Source organism: Heptranchias perlo, chromosome X, assembly GCF_035084215.1.
Source record: "Heptranchias perlo isolate sHepPer1 chromosome X, sHepPer1.hap1, whole genome shotgun sequence".
In the NCBI taxonomy this organism is placed as follows: Eukaryota; Metazoa; Chordata; class Chondrichthyes; order Hexanchiformes; family Hexanchidae; genus Heptranchias; species Heptranchias perlo.
Genome location: NC_090370.1, coordinates 10010728 through 10038445, shown reverse-complemented (window position 1 = coordinate 10038445; position 27718 = coordinate 10010728). Strand labels below are relative to the sequence as shown.

The following is a 27718-nucleotide window of genomic DNA, read 5'->3' as shown; positions in this document are numbered from 1 at the left end:
GCAACCATACCCAAGTGTCCAGAGGTCTCAAAAAATGTTGTTCTGATTCCTGCTATCCAGTGTTTCTAAGGAACATGGGAAAACAGTGAGGCATTAATCACTCAATCATGCCCATTTTAGTCTAATTGAACAAAGTCGGATTTGTTCATGTGACTTATTTAGGAAATAGATATATGTAGGTACAGCTCAGAGCAACTTTACCTCCTATTAACAAGCTTGAAAATGGGAAGTCTTTGCTGTTGCAGCTTCCTTGACAGGTACAGAATAGTATCAGGGAGACCCTTAACCCTGAACTTACTGTGAGGAAGCTGCCAAGTTAAAAGCGACATTATTGATGTTCAAGGAACCATACGGAAGCAGTGATGTGTGTGAGTTGTGTGTATGGCCCGCAATACTGTAACAGACTGCCGAATTGACTTCAAGCAAGTTATTATGATCCAAGCTCTGGTGATACCAAAGGAATGTTTGTGCATTAGTTGGAAGGTTGCCCAGTCAAAAACAGCTTCACTCAATTCCGGTAGTCCATTACACAGTTGGCTGTCAGAGAGTATGGCTGCCTGCCATTGTGCCTGCAAGGAGTGCTTCCAATTATTCTGCATGCAATGACACCAGAATGTTTCAGTTAACATGAGTGTGCCAGAGTTCAGTAATTGCTCTCAATGCTGAACCCTGGTGTCCTCCACATGGAAAGGGTGCTTGTAGGAAATGGGTTTCTAAGGATATCCAGATTGGTCACTTGAAATATATCCCTTACATTGGGAAAAGTTTTGTTTTGAAAGATTCCTAAGAGCCCACTTAGGTGTGTAAGTAGACATGACAAATTGAGCTTCTACCATAGTCAAGTCTTATGTGAAAAGGATTAAGGGTCATGTTTGGAACTCTTCAGCTGCAAACTTATGATGGTGAGACTGGAAGAACTTGCTTTCACCTCTGAAGACCTGAAACCCAATTCACTATGTAGAATTTTCATTGCACAAAGATTTCCTGGAATCCAATGATCCCATACTGACCCACAAATTACCAAATTTATTAATTCAGTTTCACAACTTGCCATGGTAGGATTTCAACTTATGGCCCTAGATATTGGACCTCATTGTGCCCGTTTAACGGGCGTAAATCGAGTGCAACGATGGCCAATTTTGGTAATCAACGTCCTTCAACCCAAGGACGCCTGGAAAACATCCGACCCAATATAAAACAGACGTAAGATCCCTTACATATGCTAATGAGGGGCCTGACACCTGTTTTAGGACCCCTCTGGGCAATTGGGCTGCCCTGAGCAGGGCTCAGGTGTTTCTGATATGGATTCGTCTAACAAACCGCCTCCACCAAAAAGGTCAGTTTTAAAAAAAAATTCTTTTTAAATTTTCATGTGGAGCCAGGAGAAGCAAGAGTACCGCCATTGATCGCCTCCCCTCCTCCCCGCTGCCCTCCTGCTATCACCCCCACCTCTGGCTGCTGTCAGTGAGGCAGGCGACCCGCAATTAGTTTCTGCAGAAGGGCGACTGCCCGTGGAGGCCTCGGCTGCTCCTCCGGATTATTTGGTTGAGGGCTGAGGCCCAATTTTGGGCCGGCCTCGGGTCTCACGGTTCGGGCATGTGTTGCGGCCTCATCACCGCCTTAGGCCCGGAAGCGGGCGCCAACGAATTTCTACCCCCATGAACTCTGGATTGCTATCCAGTACCATAACCACTACCCTTCTGTAACCCTTAAGTATGGGTTATATTTTTAATGCAAAGGAATTCTTGAGGATGGAATAAGTTAGGGATGTGGTAGGTAAAGACATTGGTCTTTCACCTCAGACCTAAGTTTGAATCCAGTGCAGACGGATGGGATCAAAATCTTTGCCGACTATAAGACGAGTTTGGGCAGTCTGAATCCAGATCCTAGTGGGTACAGGCCCAAACACAAATCTATCTGTAGTCTGGCACCAAATTATCAATCTCAGTCAGAGCAGCCACATGGTTGGTTGGTTTGAGGAATAGAAATGCCATATTGATACAGTAGGGCCTCTTTTGATGTTGGAGTTAAGGTACATTGTTGGACAGCGTAGGGATAGCTTCACTCTATGACCTGAGCTACTCCTGATCTGGAAAGCACTTGGTGGTGTCCAGTGATGCAAAGGAGGAAAATGTTCCACTTCTTTCCCAAACATCTCTCACTTTGAAGAGCATAAAAAAATCATCGCACAGCAAAATAAGAGAATCCTGAGACAGTTCAAGGTGTGTTTCTCAAATATCCAGGATTATATTTCAAGAGACCAATTTTTCATGTCTAAATTGAAAAAAGTCACAAATGTACACCCTGTCCATGTGGATTTTCATAATCTCCTCGTACTTTGTTCATGTGATTTACTGTCTCTGGCATGTTAGTGCCTGTTGCATGTTTCTACTGGCTTTTTGTGTTGCCTGGACACTTGTCATGTTGTTCCCAGTCTTTGTTTCCACTCTTTTTCCACATGCTTAGACCAGTTGCACTGACCTACTCCTATCCTTGGCATAGGTCACTTTGTAGGGCCGTAGGGTAACTATGGGGCACAGTCCAGAAACAGTAATGAAATTCTAAACAGGATGGTCCCAGGTTTGATCCCCTGCTTGTACAGACTTAGGACAGTGATGGTGGTGATGAGATTGGCCTCAAAGATTCTTAGGCCATCTCGAAAGGGGAGATGGAATCAGCTGGAGTGCTGCTTCTGATCATTGTCTAGTGACTGTGACTGGATGCCCCACATGGCCAGATAGCCTGGCTAATACTCACTGACTCAGCTCACGCATGAAGAATGGCCACTCTGGAGAGGTAACATCGGGCAGCCAGCACCTGTGGGACCGTACCCCAACGTGACCCCTTCAGGAGATAAAGGGAGAAAAACAGAGGGGAGGGGAAATAGCAGCTTGTCTCAGTGGGACCCTGGTTTATCCAGGCTATGAGCTCTAGGAAACCAATGAATCCCATTTCCTATTCTATGCTGAGTGATTGGGTTTAGTGCTCTTAAAAGAGCTTATTTGTAAAGCAAAGGGTTGGATTGATCAGAATAACTCGACTCCTGTCATTGACCAATACAGTTCCATCACCATATTGCACGACTAATATTGCCATCGACACATTTTGACCAGTTATTTCCTACCAATTTGCATTGCCGCCAGATATAAAAGAGCAAGATATTCCATTCTCCAACACCGCTGCCAGCTTGCTTGAATGGGCAAATAATTGTCATAACAGCAAAAAAAAGAAATCATCTGCTTCAGTCAATTAATGACCAATCATTGGGGATCTTCATTGCATTGCCCTTTCGACATCTTGGGGAGGCTCTGGCACCTGTGATGTTTCATCCTTTCCAGCACAACCTTTCACACCCCTTATAGCTTCAGCAAAGCCGACCATTTTCTGTTTCGCATGGGTTGGGGAACGGGAGGTTAGCATCTGCACATGAGCAGTGAGTGTTTTTGACTTCATATTTTAACACAACACCAGCATCTTGAAGAGTACTTTGCACTCGAGTAACTATGGCAATCTCTCGGAGAGAAAAAAAGATACTGCTTTTAAGAAACAATTGAATCTTGTACTCTGTTCCATCAGATTAAAGTTGAATTATCCTATTTGCTTCATCAGTTTGAGGGCAGCTATGTAGTATGGCTTTATCCTGTTAAGTTTCCAAAGAGTAATGCTGGAGGTTGCAAATCTGCGCTTGATGCCTAAAGGAACTATGTTGTCCTTGTGGGAGCTCATGAGGAGGTTCTGGCCGTTGGGCCTGAAGGAGCAAAGTTGTCACATCTCACTTGGAGCAGATCCAAGTTCATTGAACAAAACATTTTTATCTGGATCGGTGATGCACTGCTATTGTCTACATTGTTTAGAAATGAATCACGTTTCCAAGGCACTTCCATCAATGGAGGAAAATGAGCGGGTGGAGCACTTGCATATTTTCTATTCATGTCATCTACCTTCTTCTCTCCCTGGTTTCCCTCTCCCTGCTAACAAGCCCTTACAATGGCATGGCTGAGAGTGGGAACTCACCACGTGGGGAACTGAAGCCTTGAATTTGTGTCCCACCACCCCATGATCCAGCAAATTTGCACTCCTGCCAATGTCATTTATCAAAGATCTTAAATGGCAAGAGGTATTACACCGTATTCTCTGCACTGGTTCGAACAGCTCGTTATAGCAGAAAGGCTCAGTCCTGCCAAACCAAACAGATTAACACAATGAGCTACATCAGTTGTTGAAAACGCTAGGTGCTGGAAAAAAGGAACTCAAATTTAACCAACTCTTGCAGAACAAACCTGCAGCCAATCTATAAGTTTACATCCAAAGTAGCTTATAGTAAATTGGTCCTCTTCATGTAGGTTGCCCATCAATATATAACGAGAGAATCTCATTGGCAATTCCCTTTTTGAAACTCAAGTTACCTGGATTACCTCAAGAGGCCTTTCCTGGTCTTTATGGCTCAGAGATGGTAGCCCCGATATTTGCGGGGGGGCACGCGGGGGAAACCTAGCAAGGCCGGGGACGCGGAGCTCCTGCTGAATTTAACAGCTCCTGCTGAATTTGAGGACCTCTTTTATAATTCTTTTTCTTTCCTTTTCCGCCCGGCAGCCGGCCAAATTGACAGGCTGGCTGGCTGCCGGGTGGGAAAACCAGCGACAGGAGGCCACAGCCGGTGAGCCTTGGCGATCGGGGTGGGGGTGCAGGGAGCAAGAGATCGGGGCTTGAGGTTGGGTGGGGGTGGGGGGGGGGGTTGGTGGTGGTGGGAGAGAGGCCATTGCGGGAGGGAGGAAGGCCGGAGATCAGCAGAGGGGAGGCCGAAGGCTTCCTTGAGGGTCGGCGGGAGCTCTCCTGCTCCTCCTGGCTCACAAGGAGTGCTGTCATCGGCACTTGCTTTCTTGAGCCGGCAGCTCCTGCCTCCCTTTTGCTGCCGGGTTTCCTGAGCCCTGGGAAACCCGCGCGGCAACTGTTAAATTTAAATCAGGCTCCCAATTGCACTGTGGGAGCCTGATTTAAATATGTTAATGAGGTGTCCCGAGGCCGGTGACTTTGCCTCTGAGCCATTGCGACTGCCGAAAGTTTAAATTCTAAACATAAAATAAGCAAAAACTAAAGTTAAAATAATCAAACAAGAGACTGAAGAAGGTACAGAAGAGAGACAAGAGGCAGAGCAAATATTCCCTTGAGATTAGAAGATTGAGGGGTGATGTGATCGAGGTGTTTAAAATGATAAGAGGATTCGATAGGGTAGATACAGAGAAACTATTTCCTCTGGTGGGGAAATCAGGAACAAGGGGACATAATCTTACAATTAAAGCCAGGCCATTCAGGAGTGAAATTAGGAAGCACAAAGGGTAGTGGAAATCTGGAACTCTCTCCCCCAAAAAGCTGTTGAGGCTGGGAGTTAATTAAAGCTTTTAAGACTGACATTGATAGATTTTTGTTCGGTAAAGGTATCAAGGGATATGGAGCAAAGTCGGGTAGATGGAGTTAAGATACAGATCAGCCATCGTCTAATTGAATGGCGGAACAGGCTTGAGGGGCTGAAAGGCCTACTCCTGTTCCTAATGTTGGTGATAAACACCTGACATCCAAGTAGTGTTATGGTTGTAATATTGGAGTTCTTTCTGGTTTACAGTGCGTGAGCTGAAATCTTTGAATAAAACTGTCAGCCTGGGAAGCAAAGAGTGTCCCAGAGCTGCCAGCAGTCTACGGGTTAAATGTCTAAACAGCAGAAGTGATGTCATCTTCCAATACAAGGGGAACATTCTGCTGCGTTTGGCATTTTCTTTTAGCTTAAAAAAACAGATTAAAACATTACCAATAGTTCTAAATTTACGCATGAAGCAAACAGGATACAGGATCCCCACTGCTGCTTTCTGATACATTTATAGCAATTACAGCGTATAACCAACTCATGACTGTCCAGCCTTGAGAACGCACACAGGTGCAGCACGTGCTGCGATTGTGTAATGACCAGTGTGTACAACTGCAGATTAGGGGACGTTCATTTAAAGGGGCACCATCTTCATGGAAAAAGCGTTTGGCTAATTTTTTATGTTGGCTCGCAAACATGATGGAATGTATTTTTTTTCTCCCGATAAACCTAAGTGTTTATCAGGCCCATTGAAAGGGAGACCACCAAGGTTGGAACGTGCAGGAGAGCAGTTGAGATAATTGAAAATAAAGTAGTTAGTTGATCCCAAAAATTGGGTTTTAAAGGCTTGTAGATTATAAGAAGAAGACTGAGGAAGATAAAGAGTTCGACAGTTTTGAGGTCCTGGGAAAGAATGAGTTTGAGCAGGAGATCACGAGATAATCACAGACAAGGAAGGCCATTTGGCTCATCTTAGTTCATCCATCTAGAGAGACCCTAAAGTTCCCCCCATTGCAGCATCCAATTGGTTCTTAAATGATCCCAAGATTTTCACCTCCACTATTCTATCCGGGAATCTATTCCAAGTGTTGATCACTCTCTGTGTGAAGAACAACTTCCTGATATCAGTCCTCAATTTACCTTTTACTGTTCGAACCTGTGTCCCCTTGTTCCAGTTTGAAGTCATTTTCCAGATTAACCTTCTCCATACCGTTTACGATCTGATACACCCCTATAAGATGACCTCTCAAGACACCTCCTTTCTAGGCTGAAAAATTCAAGAGTGGAATTTTAACCCCCCCTCCCCTGCCTGGTGGAAACTGATTGGCAATCAGTTAAAATGGACTAGGTGCAATACCGTTCCCGCTCTGTTGCGATTTTAAAATGCCTGATTTTTCAGGCGTATGAGGCACCCGCCTAAGTCAGGCTGGAGCCTCAGACATATTTGCAAATAAGACCCCAATGCCATCTTAACCCGGAAGAGATTATCGTGAGCTTACCATGAGTTTGACATTTACTGTGAGTCCGACTGAAGCCAGACAACACTTGCATCAACTCGTAATAAACCTGTGATAATCGTTTCCTGGGTATGGTGATCTGTATGTCACCAAAAAAAAAACAACTAACAAACAGCGCCCCCTTCCGACAGGAAATTTTCTCGCGTCAGTGAGTTTGCTTTGATCATCAAGAGCGTTTTGTAGAAAGGGTTGAGTTGTTCAGCCGCTGAATCCATATAGAGAGTGCGGCCCTGGCGTACACCACTTCCATGGCAGTGAGCGTCTTGTGCTTGGCTTGCTCTGTGTAGCCGACCGCATCCCTGATCACATTCTCCAGGAAAACTTTCAGCACCCCGCGGGTCTCCTCGTAAATCAGGCCCGAGAGCCGCTCGACACCCCCACGGCGAGCTAGCCAGTGGGTAGCTGGTTTGGTGATGTGCTGGATGTTATCACTTTGTGGTGCCGTTTGGCTTCGCCTTTGCCCACCTTTACCTCTAAGACATGATGGTTCTTCGCAGAACATCAAGCATGTGCCAGCTATCTGGCTGATGCCTCAAATATTTTATGAATTCTCGAACACTACAACACACCCCACAGATACTTTGACAGACCTGCTGAGAGCAGGTATATTGATTATCAGTGCTTTGTAATCCTGTGAATGATGACCTCAATTGGTAATGAACAGATCACATCGGTGACAGCTGGTGACCTTTCGGGCAGGTGAGGCATACGTTTTGCATGCCTAACCAAGCCGGCATGTTTCCACGGCAACAGGCCCTTCGCCACAATTCAGGACACAAGCTGGTAATCTGCCTGCCATTTTCGGGTCGTTTTTGTGATGAAACAGCAAAAAGACAAAAAAACACAATTGACTGCACCGGGAGCTTGCTGACCATCGAAAGGCGGAACTGTCAACCAGTCCGGGATACAACTACAAGTTCCGCACTGGAAGTCTAGGTGAGGTAGTGTCTCTGGACATTGGCTCCCGGTCCGGCAACACCTCGATTTTAAAGTTTACATCCTTGTTTACAAATCCCTCCATGGCCTCTCCCCTCCCTATCTCTGTAACCTCCTCCAGCCCTACAACCCTCTGAAATCTCTGCACTCCTCCAATTCTGGCCTCTTGCTCATTCCCGAATTTCATTGCTCCACTATTGGCGGCCGTGCCTTCAGCTGTCTAGGCCCTAAGCTCTGGAATTCCCTCACTAAACCTCTCCGCCTCACTACCCCTCTCTCCTCCTTTAAGACGCTCCTTAAAACTTATCCCTTTGACCCAGCCCAGTATCTCCTTATGTGGCTTGGTGTCAAATTTTGTTTGATAACGCTCCTGTGAAGCGCCTTGGGACATTTTAATACGTTAAAAGTGATATATAAATGCAAGTTGTTGTTGGGTCACATTGTAGAAATAATTTGGTAAGAATTTGTTTCTGAAAGCTTCTTTTAGGTCCCATTTAATGACCCTTAAAGTTAACTTGTATTTTATAGTAACTCAAAGAGAAACACTTGCAGGTCCTCTATCTGTGGGGATGTTCTGTAAGGGACTGCTGAAACTGGCTTGTATTAATCGTAAAGCAAGATTGTCATGAATTTAATGTTTACAGTTAGATGTCATTTATCTTTCTTTCTTTGTGAGGTGTTTCTTTACTTTCTCCCCTCCTCCCACACGTCTCCACAGTAGACTGTGTGCAGGTGCCTGGTCCCCTGTCTTTTCCAATGCTCTGTATATCCAGCCACTAGGAGATATATGAGGATGACTTGTGGTACAATTTTATTTTCCTTTCTTTGCTCCTTGTGGGGAAAGCAGCTGCCCTTTGCTTAGCACCTTCCTGTCATCATGACCGAGATCAGGAACTCTTGACCACACCCCCGTCCCCCATGACCACATAGTGCTCCTTCCTTGAATATCATTTAAGTTAAAGTAAAATAAATAAGGTAGGGAGGCTACATAAATCAAACAGGAGGCAACCCATGTTCAATGTATTTTGACTTGGTCGTAGACTTCAGTTAGACATCTATATAACGATCCAGCAAAATGGACAATTCAACTTTATTGGCATCAAAGTTTTTATGCCAAAGGTCACCAGGTACTTGATCTGTGAAAAAAGATTAATTGAGAAAAATCTTGTTGCTATTCTGTTATGTGGAAACGTTGAGCTATTTAGAGCAATCTGCCATTTGAAAATAAAATGGCTGCTATAGCTAATGAGATTGTGCCTTGTGAATCCAATGTTTCCCTCACCACTCCCTTTTTGGCATACTGCCGAGCAGTGGAGCTCTGAGAGATGCAGGGGAACAGAGTCAATGAAATGCTCCAAATTAAAGAGTTATTTGTGCAGTTGAATTTGCTCAAGCTGCCATTTTTACATCATTATTTTATTCAACTAATGCACAGTTATGAAAAAAATACTTTTTTGGAACGATGCAATTTAACTGACACTAATACATAATCTATCCACCTTTCTGGAGAGGTGGGCCTTGAGTTTTGACTTCAGTACAGCTACTGCCATATATGTCTTTGATATAACAATATTTTTGATCTAAAGTGAGTTTTTGAATTCCTTGTGGATCTGTTATGTGAACAGTCAACCATTTTCTTAAGCGTGTTGCATATTTCTAACATGGTGTACGTTTCTTTCTCTGTAGCCTGCACTCACCTTGAGTGAACCTACCTCCGAATTGAACCACAATGGCACAAAATGCAGTGAGGGTGCCCGCAGGGTCCAAAGTATACATTTTTGAGGAACGTTGCTTTTATGTAGAAAAACTAAACCACACTGAGTCGAACCAAATGAGTTCCATGTACATCTCAGTAAGGGTGCTATAGGATACATAACTTCTCTCTCACTGTGTACATGGTTTCAGGTGTTAGCTTGCCTCAGTTGGTCGTACTCTTGCCTTTGAGTCAGAAGATTGTGGGTTCAAGCCCCAGTCCAGGACTTGAGCATACAATCTACACTGATACTTGGGTGCAACACTGAGAGTGTTGTGTTATCAGAGGTGTCGTCTTTTGGATGAGATGTGAAACTGAGGCCCTGTCTGCCTGTTCTGGTGGACGTAAAAGATCCCAAGGCACTATTTGAAGAAGAGGTGGGCGTTCTCCTGTTGCCTTGGTAATCATTTATCCCTCGACCAAAATGATCAACTGTTCATTTATTTAATTTGTTGTTTGTGGGATCTTGCTGAGGGCAAATTGACTGCGGCGTTTACCTAAAAAACAACAGTGACTACACTTCAAAAGTAATTCATTGGCTGTGAAGTGTTTTGGGGGTGTCCTGAGGATGTGAAAGGTGCTATATTAAATGCAAGTTTCTTTCTTTACCTTCTACAAACGGGTTCAAATTTCTGGTACCACAATGAACATTTATGAAACAACATATTTTGGACCCTGCCGATGCCTCCATACTGCATTTCCCGTTGGTTTGAGTGTAGGCTTGCTTGTCCCCATTAACCAAATTGGGATTTCCCACCCCTAACTGACTGTATTCACTGTCAGAGCTCTCTAGACCTTAAGTCTTCTTGCACCCCAATCATGAACCCTGTGCTGACGCTTCCTTTAGGACTCAGTCAGACAGGTTCTGGAAACAGTGGACTATGAAGTCCATCTAAACTTGTCATTTTTATCCAAAGCCCCACAGTAGTTCTAAGCTGTGTAGACCAGAAGGGTCTCAGATCCAATCCCTGGTCAGTCCTGAGTTAGCAAACCTTGCTAGGGTGGTGATAAAAGAGCTCCAATTGACTTCAGCATTCCTGGGCTCGGGAGGGGAAACAATCAGCCTCTGTTGCTATTCCTGATCGAGGATCAGCTGGGATGTCTCTCCATGGTCATGTAGCCTGCCAATGTGCACCATCCAGCATATAAAACGTGGCCACTTGAGTGAGGCACCAGAGGGCACTGCCATGTACTAAACTGGACCCCAACATCAGTCACCACCTTAAGGAAGGAAGTGGAGAAAATTGAGGTGGGTGGGAGGTGGATTTTCTTCATTTCCTGGACTCCTGACACACACTACCTAAACTCCAGTGTCTCCAAGGCCTTCACTAATGGTGATGTGGGAGGTTGCTGAAATGCTTCCTGTGGAGAAACTCCTGCTGATTTTCACACCAAACCTGACTAGTCATCTCCCCCTGTATGGGGCTGAGCTTGATTCTTCCCCTGCAAAAGGCACCTTGCTGTCTAGAGAAAGGCCAAAGTGGGGGTGGTGAGGGGTAGATGAACAACAGGTGAGGCTGGGTCTCTCACTCTGTGGTTCAGTACACCAAAAAAATAAGGCAAATACCTGGAACATGCTGAGGAACAAGTGCTTAATATTTGTAGTACTTAAACAAATATGACCCTTGTCCTTTAATGGCTATTTTAAAAGGAAATAATTCAAATTATGTTCGCTCCCCTCCAAATTTCTCCTCCTCTGATAGCACTGATTCTTCCAAGCGTGCAGTTTCATAGACAAAATCCAGCCTCTGGTATCACTCAAGTGGTTGCAAGATTTCGAAGGCTTTTCCGCCCTGATCCTGTCCTCACGCAATGTTCACACATCCAGTCAGGGTGACTGGATAATCAGGGAGTGAAAACCCTGACCAATTTTTCCCCCCTCCCCTAGGTGGGGTGCTGAGGCCAATTGTGGCACCCCAATTGCCAGCCTGGCTGAGATCAGCTGACTTGGCACAGACAGGGGATTGTGAACCTGGGACCTTCCTGGTCTGTAGAGCCCAGGACCACTCCGGCCAGTGCATTTATCCACCAAGCACTGGGGTAGCAGTATGATCAAACTGCTTTCAAGGGCTTCAGCATTGACTAAACCACGAGGGCGGGGGAAGGGGACAGAAGCTTTATCCGAGTCATGAATGTATTTTAAATCTTTCTTCAATTTTTATGCAAATGAAGAGAATGGAAATGATATGTTAGACCCTTCTCCCAGAAAAGTGGATATTTCCCTTTGGTATAACCCGTTCAAACTGAACAAAGGATATCGCTTACTGTTCATTCCTCATTTCAAAAAATCAATTAACGGGCAGTTTGTTAACTGTCATTTTGCTTTGCACACATCTTCACACATAACCAGTTACAAACACAGCGAATGTATGGTGTTTCATGATTGTATTTATGGTCATTTCACATCCACAATTACTTGAAGTGTTTTCTTTTCACGTGACTGGCTCCCAGATGTAAAATCAGATGTTGCTGCTGTGCCATGTATTCCCCGTTCATTCAAAGAAGATATTGCATAAGGTAACAGATGGGGACGGTTAAATACCCAATCCTTTCGCTCGAACAAAAGACCTGTTTCAGCCATCCATGCTATTGACTCCTGCCCTTCCACTTCTCTGAAATAACCACATCGCCAGTAAATTGTGATGAGCTTCAAGCGGGTTTCCCTCTGTTGTCTTCAGTGACTGGTGCACATTGTGCCACATATGCTATATGGTCTTTGCCTTTCTGAAGCTGCCCCACTGAATTGGACTTTCACCAACCCTTGAGCCCTGCTGCTGGGATTTGTGTGACAAAGGCCTAGTTTGATTCTGCTTCCATTTATTTTCCAGTGGGGGCACCGCAGCCCTTTTGCCTCACACTAACCCTCAGGGTGAGTTAAGAGCTTGAGAAATGTTGTCATCCATGTTTGTGGCATGGCACGTTGGGAAACCAGTGCCCTGTGCTACCAGAGCACCTTTTACACACTGCGCTCCTCCATTTAAGGAAGTTATAAAGCCCACATTTAGGATTCCGCAGGTCATGGACCAATGTCTAGCTCTTGAGGAGTAACAATGAACAGATGGAAAATATCATTGACTACTTGCAAACGTGATTGACTGAGGGAACCGCTGTCTGGATGGGTTAGAAGCAATCCTTTCACCCACGGGACCTGGGTTGGAATCCAGTTGAAACTGATGGGATAAAAGTCTCCTCAGTCCACTGGCTTTAAAGATCCTGTGTGAAATGAGGTTTGGGCAGTTTGAACCCAGTTTCTAGTGGGTGTGAGCCTAGAGCACAAAACTAACCTAATTTGGCACCAAATTGGCAATCTCATTCCGAGATGCCACAAAGATGGCTGCTTGGGGGGGGTGGGGGAGGTGGAAATAGGGGATGCTTCTAAGGCACAACATAAAACTTCTTTTTCAACAAAAATAAACCCAGGAGAATGCCTCTTTTTCTCCATAGTTAAAGACTCTCAAATGAAATAATGCAATTTGTGAAATGCATAAATAGAGGTAGCATTACTCTGAAACTGCCTGTGCTGAACCAGATCTGAGCGAGTGAAGCTGGCATTGAATGTCTAAAATGGCACAAAACATCCATCACCTTTAGGAGCACAAAAAAATTTTTTTTTTAAGAAAAGCAAATACGATTATGGTTATGGTGGTGTGCATTATTAGACCATTTACCCTGTTTTTTTATGTTTGATGGTTAGTTACAAAGCGAGCAGATGGTACTCTGGTTTTTATACATGGACCTTATTGAAAAGTCCTCGGCAATGGTGTTTTGAAAGCATGTTAGAATCATAGAATTGTTACAGCACAGAAGGAGGCCATTCAGCCCATTGAGCCTGTGCCGGCTCTTTGTAAGAGCAATCCAGTTAGTCCCATTCCCCCGCTCTTTCCCCGCAAATTTTTTCTCTTCAAATATTTATCCAGTTCCTTTTTGAAAGCCACGATTGAATCTGCTTCCACCGCCCTTTCAGGCAGCGCATTCCAGATCATAACTACTCACTGCGTAAAAAGGTTTTTCCTCATGTCGCCTTTGGTTCTTTTGCCAATCATCTTAAATCTGTGTCCTCTGGTTCTCGACCCTTCCGCAATGGGAACAGTTTCTCTTTATTTACTTTATCTAAACCTGTAGATGTTGTACATGCATGTCTTTAAGAACCCCTGTTGTTGTCACTGAGTCCTATTGTATATGCTCAAGTATGTACTTGAAACCTATGTCCCTGTTTAGGGCTAAAAGCCGGGAGGTATTCTTGTGTATAAAATCCGAGGTTCCAGGCCACAATTCCTCCACAGACAGCGGACCCAACAGCAGCCCTGCTCCAGTTCATTGCTGCCAGCTGTTGCTGTTTCAAAAGGCGTTTGATAAAGTGCCGCATAATAGCCTTGTCATCAAGATTGTGGCCCATAGCATAAAGGGGGCAGTAGCAACATGGATACAGAATTGGCTGAGTGACAGGAAACAGAGAGTAGTGGTGAACGGTTGTTTTTTGGACTGGAGAGAGGTGTACAGTTGTGTTCCCCAGGGATCGGTGCTGGGACCACTGCTTTTCTTGATATATATTAATGACTTGGACTTGGGTGTACAGGGCACAGTTTCCAAATTTGCAGATGACACAAAACTTGGAAGGGTAGTGAACAGTGAGGAGGATAGTGATAGACTTCAAGAGGATATAGACAGGCTGGTGGCATGGGCGGACACGTGGCAGATGAAATTTAACGCAGAAAAATGCGAAGTGATACATTTCGGTAGGAAGAACGAGGAGAGGCAATATAATCCAGAGGGCACCATTCTAAAAGGGGTACAAGAACAGAGAGATCTGGGGGTATATGTGCACAAATCGTTGAAGGTGACAGGGCAGGTTGAGAAAGCGGTTAAAAAAGCATACGGGATCCTGGGCTTTATAAATAGAGGCATAGAGTACAAAAGCAAGGAAGTCATGATGAACCTTTATAAAACACTGGTTCGGCCACAACTGGAGTATGGGGGGTGATTTTAAACCACAAGAACGGGTGGGTTGGGAGCGGGTGGGAGTTGAAAATAGATTTTTTGGGTCGTAACCGCAAAATTTTCGGACTTAGTATTCCCGGTGGGAAGCCTGGACTTTTCCGCGCCGACGTTCAACCCGGAAATAAAGCCGGGTTGCGGTCGTGACCCAAAAATCAACTATTTTCAACTCCCACCTGCCCCCAACTCACCTGTTCTTGGGGTTTAAAATCACCCCCATTGTGTCCAGTTCTAGGCACCGCACTTTAGAAAAGACGTGAAGGCCTTAGAGAGGGTGCAGAAGAGATTTACTAGAATGATTCCAGGGATGAGGGACTTTAGTTACGTGGATAGACTGGAGAAGCTGGGGTTGTTCTCCTTGGAACAGAGAAGGTTGAGAGGAGATTTGATAGAGGTATTCAAAATCATGAAGGGTCTGGACAGAGTAGATAGAGAGAAACTGTTCCCATCTATTGGCAGAAGAGTCAAGACCCAGAGGACATTGATTTAAGGTGATTGGCAAAAGAACCAAAGGTGACATGAGGAAAAACTTTTTTACACAGCGAGTGGTTAGGATCTGGAATGCACTGCCCGAGGGGGTGGTGGAGGCAGATTCAATTGTGGCCTTCAAAGGGGAACTGGATAAGTAATTGAAAGGAAAAAATTTGCAGGGTTACAGGGAAAGGATGGGGGAGTGGGACTAGCTGGATTGCTCTTGCATAGAGCCGGCACGGACTCGATGGGCCGAATGGCCTCCTCCCGTGCTGTAACCTTTCTATGATTCTATGATTCTTTGAAAATCAGAGACAGCCCAGCAGGGTAGGTACAGGGAGAGGGGGATTTAAAATCAGATTCGGAACAGCAAGATAGGTACAGGGAGAGGGGATTTAAAATTAGAGACAGGCCGGGGGTGGTAGATATAAGGAGAGCAGAATGAAAATGAGCAGTGAAAGCCAGGACTGGAGTAAGGAGGGTGAGTTGCCATCTAAATATCACTGGAGGAAATAGTGCTGGGGGAACGGAGCAACAGAGGACAAGAATGAGCTGGTGCAATGAGGAAGAACGGAGAGAAAATGTATTTGTGGATGGTAGTTGACATAAAGGTGAGAATTTCAGTGGCTCTGCAATGGATTCCTTTGGCAAGATGGTTGAAAAGAGTAGGAGGGAAGATGAGTTTAATTAAGTAGTAATGCTAAGCTTGGGTTTTAACGCTAAGTCGGAGAAAGGGAATGGGTTCAGCTTTGAGATCCTGAGAATGAATGAGTTAGGGCAGTAGTCAGGGCTGTGATTTCAACACAGTGACAATTACAGGGAAGAGGAGGAGTGTGCAGGACAAGGTAGTTGGAGTACTGAGAGAGTGCTGAATGGTACTTCGGGTGAGACGTTAAACCAAGGCCCGTGTGCCTGTTCAGATGGATTTAAAGGTCCCATGGCATTATTTGAAGAAGAGCAGGGAGCTCTCCCAGTGTCCTGGCCAACATTCCTCCCTCATCCAACACCATCAAAATCAGATTAGCTGATCATTCATCTCATTGCTGTTTGTAGGATCTGAATGTCCACAAAATGGTGGTTGCATTTGCCCATCTACTAGCAGCGACTTCAGTGATTTTTGAGAGACATGGTAAGGTGTTAATTCTGCCCTATGTAAAATCAGCTAACTCAATGCAGATCAGGGATCAATGTGGGACTTCATTGATCAGTATGGCTCAGTATTACACCAGTACTAACTAGTATGACACCAGTACGAACTAGTACTACACCAGTACTAACTATACAGACTTTACCCACTAAACCATCGGAGTGGCTTCTATTTTGTTTTACATTTTATGAAGTACTTTTGGCTAATAATGCACACCTTCTTGCTCATGAAAGATTTTGGGTCTAACAGTGTCTCCTCAGCACTTTCCAACTCAAGGACAGATTACTACTCCACTGCAAACTGTACAGCATTGTAAGAGAGCAAATGGCACAATCTTTGCACACAGACATCTGTGGTGGTACATGTTTGGTGTCATTGCAAAGAATGGTTTGGACCATAACTGCATCATCAATGGAAACCAATAAGGGCAACTGATGCTAAGGTTACCGCCGTCTTGGAATCTGCTGGCAGAGGCTGCATTTGGGGGTAAACGTTCGGAATGTTTTTCCAAGAGTCTCTTTCCTGGCACTATGAAGTATTCTGGAAAGGGTCTTATGGGCCGTATGGTATCCTAGGATGAAATGTTGGGTTTTGCCTTTACTAAAACATTCTTATATGCCCTTTGTATTATATTACTCCCAAGAGTGACACCGCTTTGATGTAACTGCCATACGAGGAGTCCGCCAACACTTTTATGTGGTGCTTGGCTGCTCCTCTTAAGAGGCAAATGAAAATGGCTGCCACTGACAACACATGCCGCAATTGTTTTCTAGGCCACCTATACCCACCGGTGATGCTATTTCTGCCTTGCTGCCTGTACGGAGCATCCGCAGCCAGTGGGGAAACTCTAGCGGCCAGAAATTAAGGTCCTGATTGCGTTTTTCAAGCGCACGTAGGCACATGTTGTTTCTGTCCTGCTGGCGGGGCTGTTATAACCTGTTCAGAAGTTTCTCCACAAGGCAGTTATGTCATATAAAGGGGGTATTAATAATCCTGCAGATATCTCCCTCCAGCCATGCATATCTTACCAATACAATCTTTAGTACAGAGGACACAGATTTAAGGTAATTGGCAAAAGAACCAGAGGGGAGATGAGGAGAAATTTTTTTACGCAGCGAGTTGTTCTGACCTGGAATGCACTGCTTGAAAGGGCGGTGGAAGCAGATTCAATAATAACTTTCAAAAAGGAATTGGATAAATACTTGAAAAGGAAAAATTTGCAGGGCTATGGGGAAAGAACAGGGGAGTGGGACTAATTGGACAGCTCTCTCAAAGAGCCGGCAGAGGCACGATGGGCCAAATGGCCTCCTTCTGTGCTGTATGATTCTATAATTCTGGCTAACAAGAGCCTGATAAGGACAGGGTGAAACCCATGTACAGCAATATGGGATCTGATCATCCTCCCCAATGCACTGTATGAATGAGAATAAAATGCGCTTGGTAAAGTTTCATACATGATACGTTTCTCTGTTTGAATACAGTGGAAGAGACAATGGCGCACATCCAATTGTGTTCAAGTGTTACTTTTTAAATCATAATTTGTCTGGAACAAATTTATTTGAAGAAATCTGAAACCCGGATTGTGAACGCTGGTATTTCAGCAGATCTAAGACTTGGCGAAGCACAAACTATCCCCAGCACTGACGCAGAGAGTCACTGATACAGTTTTCTTTTGTGTGGGGGGGGAAGGGGGAAGACTGCTCCTGGTTGTCCTGGGAACCAAGCCAACCTGAAAACTACCCAATACAACAACACGACCTCTGTAATTACAAACAAAAACAACCTCCATTACTGCAAACTTTGAAGAATGGGTACAACAGCCACGACCTGCTTTAAACTCTGTATTTTAGCCCAATGTCCATATGTACTCTGATATCTGTTTTACTAACACATGCTTACATATGTACTCTATGTGCTGGCTCAGGTAACCAAATACAGGCCCGATAGGTTCTGTACCATTGTAACTTGGTTTACACACAAATCCTGAAGGATGCCTAACCAAGGATTATTAAAAGAAATGACACCCTCCCCCCCCAACCCAATGCATGAGCCTTCTGTTTCTAAAATTCCTTGCACGCTAACCGTGCTACCATCTCCATAAACCGGCGTTTTTTAACCACCTGTACTCCTTTCAGGATTCTCTGTAGATTCAGGTAAAGGGCTCACTCGGTGGAACGAGCTGAGTGTGGTCTCTGGAGCACCGAGAGCCAACCACACGGGGGCGGTGGTGATCCTGAGGAAAAAAGGCGTCAACAGACTGGCACCAGAGCACATCCTGTGGGGGGAGGAGCTGGGGTCATCGTACGGCTACTCTGTTGCCACAGTTGACCTCAACAGCGATGGGTAAGAACAAATCCGTTAATCATTCTTCTCCTCTCTCACTCGATGGTGCGTTAAGTGACGCTTTAGGACCTTGGAGTTAAGTCCAGTATGAAATAAATTGGGACAGCGCTATAAACCCTGGGGGGAAGCTTGGATTGAGTTGGCAACATATTGTACTGTGGGCTGTTATCATAAATGAGATGTGAGATGATTCTACCACAGTCAGATCAAATATATGAGTGGTCTAGGATGAGAAGAGGTCAGACAGCTTCATCGTCAAGTCCAGCATCCAATTGTATTTTGAACACCACCAATGTCTTTTGCCTCGATTTTAACCCTGCCTGCCCGGTTAAAATGGAGGTCGGGCACTGGCCGCTGCATACCCTACACGTTCGTGCCCACTGTTATTTTAACTCCGGGTTCTCGGGAGAGTCGAGGCAGGAGGCCACCTGGAGGCAGCAAGGCCCTCGTTAATACTGAAATGCCAGGGTCCAATGATGTCATTTGGACCCGGATGCCATTTTAATAGCAAATCATGCAGGGTGTCAGAGGCACCAACGAAAGGTCTCTGAGATTTCCTCCATAGTTCATCCCCTTTACACTTGAGATTAGTTATTCCCTGTATCCATGTACATCCTTTTCATGGCATGGTGACCAGAGTATTCCAAGTATTGGAATATCAGTGTTCAACAGGAAACAAAATAGCAACCAATGAGGATTCAGTAGGAAGGAGAATGTTCAGTATATTTTTTTTAATTCATTCTGGGGATGTGGGCATCATTGGCAATTTATTGCCCAGAGAAGGTGGTGGTGGGCCTTTTTCTTGAGCCACTGAGCAGTTGGATACAACTCAATATAGTTTGCTAGGCCTCTTAAGGGTGAAGTGGTATGGGACTGGAGTAACATATAGGCCAGGCAAGAATGGCAGGTTTCCTTTCCCAAAGGACACTAGTGAACCAGTTGGGTTTTTATGATAATCTGACAGCTTCATGGTCACTTTTACTGATACCAGCTTTTTATTTCCAGATTTTTTTAACTGAATTGAAATTCTCAAACTGTCCTGGTGGGATTAGAACTCACAATCTCAGGATTATTGGTCCAGTAACTTAACCATTACACTATAGTAGCTTTATATTCAGTCAATGTAAGATTGCTCGCAGTGGCATGATGGATTGAAGGCCCATTGTCAATGTGCCACAAAGTAGTAGGTGTGGTGCGCATGGCGCTCCTCCACATACTGACATCCTGCCATCTTGATGAGATGTTGAGGGAGGGCCTCATACTCTGACAATCTCCCCTCTCTGCTTCCCAGTCAGCACACAGTCTCCCATTCTTCTCGTCTGATTCTCCCAGTCAGCATGCTGTCTGCCACTCTCCCCTCCCAGTGAGAAGGAGAATCAGAGAGGGCGTCAACACAGGTTGCTGTTGTGCACATCATCGTGGTTGCTTCCAGATTGGCATTCTTGGATAATTAGGAGCCGGTCACCCAGTTGGCCTTTTAACCGGGGATGGTGATTCGCCCGGGGAGATCGAAGAACAAAAGTTAGTTTAATCTAAAAAAGGACAGGTGACCAATCCATTTTCTAATTTCAGTTGGGTTGTGAGGAGTGGAGTTGTGTGTGTGGGGAGGTGGGGGGAGGGACACTAGTATATGAAGAGAGTAGAGTAAATGGGGTAGATTTGGACCATGTTGCACCCATTTTACGGACATAAAATGGGCACAACAAGGGCCAATTTTGGGGCCAGCGTCCCGTGCCCAAAGGACTCCTGAAGGACGTCTGACCAGATATTGGGTCGGACCATTTTTCAGGCATCCCTGGCGGCCGCCTAAAGCAGCTGTTAGGCCCCTAATTTATATTCGCCTTCCCCCCGCCCCCCCCCCCCCCCCACCCGCCGCTAACCCCTCCTCCCAAGACTTACCTTCAGGCTGCTGCCAGCGAGGCAATCGGCCTGTAATTAATCTTCTTCAAATAGGCAAGCTGTCGGTGGAGACACAACAGACTCCGGCAGCTCGCCCAACTAATATTAATGAGACCCAAAGTCCAATTTCGGGCCGGCTTCGGGCCTCCCAATTGTGCTCCATGCACGCATTTCAGGCCTGAAGATGGGCCTAAAGCAATTTCCACCTCAATGAGTGCAATTTCATGCACCTCAGAGTGGGCTAGTTGCCCATTCTCTTCGCATGATGAACATTATGTGCCGCACAAAGAAGAGGAGAATTTTTTTTTTGATTATTCAAATGATGCCTGGTAGGAGGAAACACAATACAAAGAACGATTTGAAAAATTAGGGCTGTTTTCATTAGAACAGAGAAGATTAAGGGGTGTTTTGATGGAGGTGTTTAAAATTATGAAGGGATGGGACAAAGTAGATAGAAACAGACTGTTTTCAGTGATTGGGAGGAGTCTAGAACAAGGGGACATAAATATAAGATGAAATGTAAGTGATTTAGGACAGAGAATAGGGGAATCTTTTGTGCACAGAGGGTTGTGAGGCTGTGGAATGCACAACCAGAGTTAGTGATTGAAGCAGAGACAATGTCATCATTTAAGAATGGGGTAGATAGGTGGTTAAAGGAAAAGGGAATAAAGTGATATGGGAACAGGGTAGGCACATGGGATTAGGATACTAATCAAGTGGAGGATAAACACCAATACGGACTGGTTGGGCCGAATGGCCTGTTTCCATGTTGTAATTTCTATGTAATTTTTCAACAATTAACTCTAAATCAAGGCCTTAATATGATGACATGCGTAGCCTGTTCCAGCTTAGCTTAGCACTGTGGCTGTTGCTGCATTGGATTTTCCATCTGTCAGACTTATACAGACATTCCACGACGTGACCACATTATGTTGACCTGGTTTTGCAGGTGGATGGACCTCGTGGTTGGTGCTCCTTACTATTTTGACCGAAAGGAAGAGATTGGTGGCGCCGTCTACGTCTACACTAACCAGGCCGGCAGGTGGAATAAAGTGAGGAGTGTCCGACTGAATGGGACCAAAGACTCCTTGTTTGGACTGGCTGTGGCTAACATTGGAGACATTAATCAAGATGGGTTCGAAGGTAGGTCTCGGTCTATGTTGTCCATGCGCAGAATCATTCAGTATCTCTGGGGACACAAGGCCGTGGCATTTTTATAACAATTTGAAGCAAATTATTTACCATCCAAATTCTGAAAATCTTTTCTTTTAATTGCGAAAACTAGTTGAAGGGCTAAACCCCATAAAGCCACCAAGATTGAAAAAAGTCAGTGAGAAAGTCCAAGAAGTAGTGATTAAGCAACACCATGCTTGGCTTTTAAAACCTTGTAGATCGCAGGAGGAGGAGAAGAAGAAGGAAGTCTTCTGGGCCTAAGGGTTGCCAACTTTCCAGGATTGCCCTGGAGTCTCCAGGAATTCAAAGATTAATCTCCTGGACACTGCTGCGAGCAAAACCTGGGAGAAAAATCATAGGGACATGAGCTGCCCAGTTCACTTTGCTTCCTCTTGTTGACCAGAGGTTACCGGTTACGGTTACTGGCTTAGTACAAAGAGGAGAAGAGTCAATTCTCTCTTAACTCTCAATTCACTTTATTCACGCCGTTAGATCATATACATATAGCTTATACGTCTGGTTAGATATAGGCATGCAGTTTACACCAGGTTATACAGTCTTATACCCAAACTAAGATCTAAACGCACACCCACTAGGTTTCTCTGACACTCCCTGAGTGGTCACAGAATATAAAGGATAATACCCGAAAAGGAGAGCTGACGCTGGCCAGGCGTTCCGTTCTCTCTCTCGACGTCGTCTCTACGTCCCTGACGTAGGTTCTTCCACTTCCGCGTTGGTTGGTCTCCGGAGTCTTCGCTCTGGCTCCACGCCCCAGATCCTTCATTCTTATTCCGAATCTTATCTCTTCAAGCTGTGCTGTCTCTCTATTTCGTTGGTTTAGGCTTCCTCGGTTACCCTGTGTCTTCTCCTCATTGGCTCTGTCCCAAGGACTTAGGTAGCATTTTCTAAATAAGGACTTGTGTCTTATCACATTTCCTTTGTCTTTCACAAAACTTAGCTAATTCAAACCAGTTCCAGCCAAGGCCAGTGACTGAACTCAGGTTACTTTAGTTCAAAAGTCATTCCTGCCTGTGTGTATCAGCAGCTGACGTCTCAGGTTACTTTCTGCAGCCCCTAGCCAACACTCTGGACCGAGCTCATCAGCATAAGATGGCTGTCAACTTTTAGAGAGTGGCTGGTGCAGGGTCCAATTGACTGCGCCCACGACATCATCCCCTTTCGAGAACGCTATGAACTTTCTCAACAGGAAATGGTTTCACTCCATCAATGTGCAGCTGGTGTGCGATCAGAAGCAGCTCGTTCTGCAAATGAATGCTTACATTCCAGGGAGCTACCACGATTTGTTTACTTTAAGACAGTTCACCATGCCACGACTGTACACAGGTGAAAAGCAGGATGGTTAGTCTGAGTTCAGGGGTTCCCTCTGCTGCATGGGTTCAGGTCTTGAGGGAATCCCCCTGAGCAGCAATACAATGAGTCTTATGGTACCAGCAGGCTTGTCATTGAGCAGATCACCTGTATTCTGAAGGCATGCTTCAGATGCCTTGATAAATCTGGGGGAGTGCTCTCCTGGCTCCCGAGGGCTGATGTTTCCTGATCCTCTGGCCAGCAATGACTGCCTTCTCATCTTGCACCTCCAGCTCCTCCAGGCAACCTATGCTCTCTGCATCATCCAGTGCTCTCCCCTTTAGGTTCACTAATTACTCAATCTCCATCCCGCCCACAGGTGGGTGTCTCCGAGCTGGTGCTTGGTAGAGACAGAATGAATGGCAATACGAACAATGTCAGGTGGGAACAGACTCTCTGATCCATCCAGCCTGTCCCACACAATCGGTGATACCTTGTGCATCACAATACATACACTCCCCACCCCACCCGAGACCTTGGGCGAGGCGAAAAAATAGATGAAAACCCAGGCCAATTTGGGGGGAACAAATCTGGGAAATTCTTCTCCGACACCTTTAGGCAATCGAAACTAGTCCAGGAGATCATTCTGGCCCTGATTAATGCCACGCAGTACCTACCTTTTGTACGAGGTGATCTCAGCCCCAGCCAGAAACAGGTCCATCTCTTGAAGGAATTCAGCGAATCTGCGTCCACTGCACGAGCTGACCGCCTGTTCCAGAGGTCCATTATTCTCTGGGAGGCTGTGAAGCAAGGTGATCAGGTTCCTCTGGGTGCTCTTCCTCAGTTGGTTGCTTTTGCACACCCAGAAGGGCAGAAAAAGAAGAGGTAAGCTGGGGTAGATAAGCTTCACAGTGACCATAGTGCTTTCAGGACAAGGTATAAGTTTAAGCATTCACAATGTGTTGTGATGACAGATAATATGTGTGCGGCAGGAACTGAAATTTCATTGCCAACCTGAAGCTGGCCCCTCCCCATCTACTTCCCCATCTCCCACTGTTTTCACTTATGCCTGCCCAATGGTTCCAGCTCTTCCTCCTTGTAAGGGGTTGGAGGCTAGGGGTTTCCACCACCCGTGCGTTGGCTGTGGGCCACTTTCTCCTTTAAGAAAAATAGTAGAGAGTGTGCTTGCCGCCATATGGAATACAACCCAAGTGGCAGTCAGCATTCCTTAATGGGAGGTGATAATAGGTGCAGGAAATGAGCAAGTGCAGGTCATGTGATGCTTTTACTGATTCCCCACACAAGAGGCTGTGAGTGAAGGAACACAGAGGAAAATCCAGCCCTAACCCTGAGTAAACTGAGTTACCAAGTTACAGTGTGAATCTGGTTGAGAAACCTGGTCGTGAACTACCACTTTCAAAAATGCAAAGTGTTTCTGGCTGGTACTAGCAGCCCTAAACATTGGAAGTGTTTTACTCAGCATGTTATGTACTTGCTTAAGCTGACTGAATTAAAAGAACAATTTTCTTTTGTTCTGTAAGACATTGCTGTTGGGGCCCCCTACGATGGACAGGGGAAGGTCTACATCTACCATGGCAACAACTTCGGACTTAATGTGGTTCCGGCTCAGGTACCTATCAGGAATGTACATGGTTAATTAAAGGAATTACAGTCTCTGTTTGTGAAGGGGTTTAAGAATCACATACATGGTTTTACTTTCTGTTTCCAACTCAGCTGAGTCAACTGATATTGCAGGCTCATGACTTAGATCTTTGGAGATTGGGATAATTCCATTATTCCAAATGGGATCATTTACTGAATCTCTCAAATTTCCACAGGTTCTGGATGGTGCACACTGGGGTCAGAATAGTCTCTGTTCATCTCTGGGACTTTCGATTTGAATCCAGTTCAGATATGCTGATAGGGTTAGATGAAGTAGGGAGGGAGGAGGCTCGTGTGGAGCATTAACACCAGCATGGACCTGTTGGGCCGAATGGCCTGTTTCTGTGCTGTACATTCTATGTAATTCTATGTAAATGGGATGAAATTCTACATTCTTTGCTAGCTGTGATGATATGAATGAAATTGGTTTGTAGCAGCCTGAAACCTGTTTCAGTCAATTGCAAGGTCATGGCACAAAACTGTCCATAACTTGGTACTAAACTCATGGGGGCAGATTTTCACCTTGGGTGTAAATAGGGTGGGGAGGATTGCGCACCCGTAACACAGTCTACCTGATTTTCCGGTAATCGGGTGGGCTGCACTGTGGCCGTGCAGTCATCCCTGTCCGATTCTCCTTCCTGCGCTCGGCTCAGACGGTGTTTCTCACCCAGGCGCTAAAGAGAAAAATCTGTCCCATAGTCTCGCTCACCGAGGCCACAAGGGTAGGAAATGGGAACACTGACGCAGAGTGCTCACTGAAGTCAGGGTTAGTGCACCTTGCTGAGGTGCTTTACCCTGGCCTGTGCTATATTTGATCTTGGAGCGCATGGTGCAAAGAGTGAAAAAGTGTTCCATTCCCCATTTGCCCTTCTGTCTGAGGAGAAGAAAATTCACTTCAAAATGGATAGGGGTGAGGAAGGGAAGAATAGTACAGCAGTGGAACTGTGATGTTTACTGATTGGGCCCATGATGTTGTGGATCCAATGGTAACACTCATGAGGAACAATTGGATTGATTGGTGTCAATAACTGTACAGTGGGGAAGAGGCAATATGTGTCTCCATTCAATGGAGTCAATGGGGGTCATTTTGACTTTGGGCGATACAGTAAAACGGGCGATATCGGATCAGCCGTCCGTTATACATCTCTTTGCATTTAATTTCTATTGAGGTCAAATCGGGAGAGATGTATAACGGGTGGCTGATTCAATTATGCCCGCTTTACACCACTGTCCAAAATCAAAATTATCCCCAATATGTGATAAGGCTGGCTGTAGAGTTAGCCGTTTCAGGGACGTTTTGTCGGCATTGAGCCAGGCTGAGCTGCACCTGCTTAATAGAAAATGAGAATATGGGTGAATTTAGGGGATATGTGATTTCAAATGGCAATTCTTTCATACTGTTGAACTGTGGTTTCGTGCTCTTAGATAATTGAAGGAGAAACTGTTGGAGTGACAAAATTCGGATACTCCATAGCTGGAGGACTGGACATCGATGATAATTTTTACCCAGATATGGTGGTCGGGTCGCTCTCAGACTCTGCAGTTCTGTTCAGGTGAGGCCTTTGCACACAGGGTGTTCAATAGCTAGAACGGATTGCTGGGAAAAGTGGTGGAGGCCAGGACTCATTTCAGAAACAGCTATATGGTGTAATAGAGAGGCTGTAGGGTTGGTATTCCAGAAGGAGGAGATCAAATGGGTTGGAGTGCCACCTTCATCCAAGCCAATCCTGTGATCAGAGAGTGGAGGGGGTTTAATTCTTGGGATATAATGTTTATTGGACTGTTAAAATGTGCAAAGTGTGATTTTATAAGTGAAGGGATATAACTCCTGTTGGTCAATTTCTGAGGTGCCTGTCCTTTGGTATTACACCAAATAGAATGAAATGAACTGGTACAATGCTGGTCTGCTGTGGGCATGAAGCCTGAAATAACACAAATTGGTCAGAATTTGGACATTCAGAAAGATCTGTTGGTCAAATGCAGGCCATTTGGATGCATCTTTCCCTTCAAAGAAATGGTACTAGTGGCATAGCGGGGGTCTTTAGCATGGTGCTACAGAATAGCAGGAAGCAGATTTGATCCTTCGCTGAGTTACCGATGCCCAGCCAGCTGTCTGCCAAAGAAGGAAGAGAAGAAAAAAAAATCAAAAGGAAAGTAGGTCATTCTTGTGCACCCCCTATTCATTGGCTCAAGAATGTCTTTGGTGAAAGCTTGGGAGGATATCAGCCTTTCAGCCTTGGGAGGTGTATTGCCTGCAAAGACCAGAGGGGAGAAAAAATTGGGGACAAAATTACAAGACCCTTAGAAAAAGTAATAGAAGATGCATAGGGGGACATTTTCTTGGTTATTTGTCCATCTTCCCCATGGTTCTTCAAACACCCTTGCAGCCTCGTCGTGACTAAGCATCCAATTTCCTGACAGTCTTGGAAGTCTAGTGGTGGATTTGCAGATATCTGTGTCTCATGGTCTAGTAGAGACTTGGCCTCTCACCTAATGGCTTTATTGATACATGAATCAGGTTTGAAGGAGCCAACCTTTTGATAGCTTGATTCCGAACCTGAAGTCCAACTGAATCGTGCCTCGTTTCTTGAGAGATCTGTGTGGTTGCTGAGCCGTGTAGCATCAGCCTACTTTATAAATACTTAATTAGTACCAAAGAGCTTAAATAGTGGAGAGTGTTGATGCGTCAAAGTGGCATGGCATGGAGTCACAGTATGTGGGTTGGCACCTGCGATCCCTCACATGGCTGAGAGACAAAAATGCTTCCCTGACACAAAAATTTATAGGGTAAATCAAGCTGCATCATTTTCATCCACATCCAAATAGCCAGTTATTGAGTGCATTTGACAGATGCCAGGGAGCAGATTATCTGCCTGTCCTATTGGCTGCTACAGAAAGACTGTTGGGGTAGAAATTGGATAAATACTTAAAGGGAAAATTTGCAGGGCTTTGGGAAAAGAGCGGGGGGAGTGGGACTAATTGGATGGCTCTTTCAAAGAGCCGGCATAGGCACGGTGGGACGAATGGCCTCCTTCTGTGCTGTACGATTCTAAATTGGTCTGCGTTGCGCCTGTTTTTCAGGCATAAAACGGGCGCAAAAAGTCCCAATTTAGCAGTGGTGGGGTGGGGGGGCCTGCATACGATCTGCGCAGGCG

At 45.3% G+C, this 27718-nt stretch overlaps 1 protein-coding gene across 4 annotated transcripts in view; it reads left to right on the top strand.

Moving 5' to 3' along the window:
• The window catches only part of LOC137307259 (integrin alpha-7-like), a 170949-nt gene that overhangs the window by 95338 nt on the left and 47893 nt on the right, over positions 1 to 27718 (top strand). For all 4 annotated transcript variants that reach the window (XM_067976691.1, XM_067976690.1, XM_067976693.1 and 1 more), the window contains 4 exons: positions 18314 to 18521; positions 21370 to 21563; positions 24443 to 24531; positions 25989 to 26116. In XM_067976691.1, the coding sequence (XP_067832792.1) occupies positions 18314 to 18521; positions 21370 to 21563; positions 24443 to 24531; positions 25989 to 26116 (619 nt within the window). The remainder of the gene's footprint in view (positions 1 to 18313; positions 18522 to 21369; positions 21564 to 24442; positions 24532 to 25988; positions 26117 to 27718) is intronic.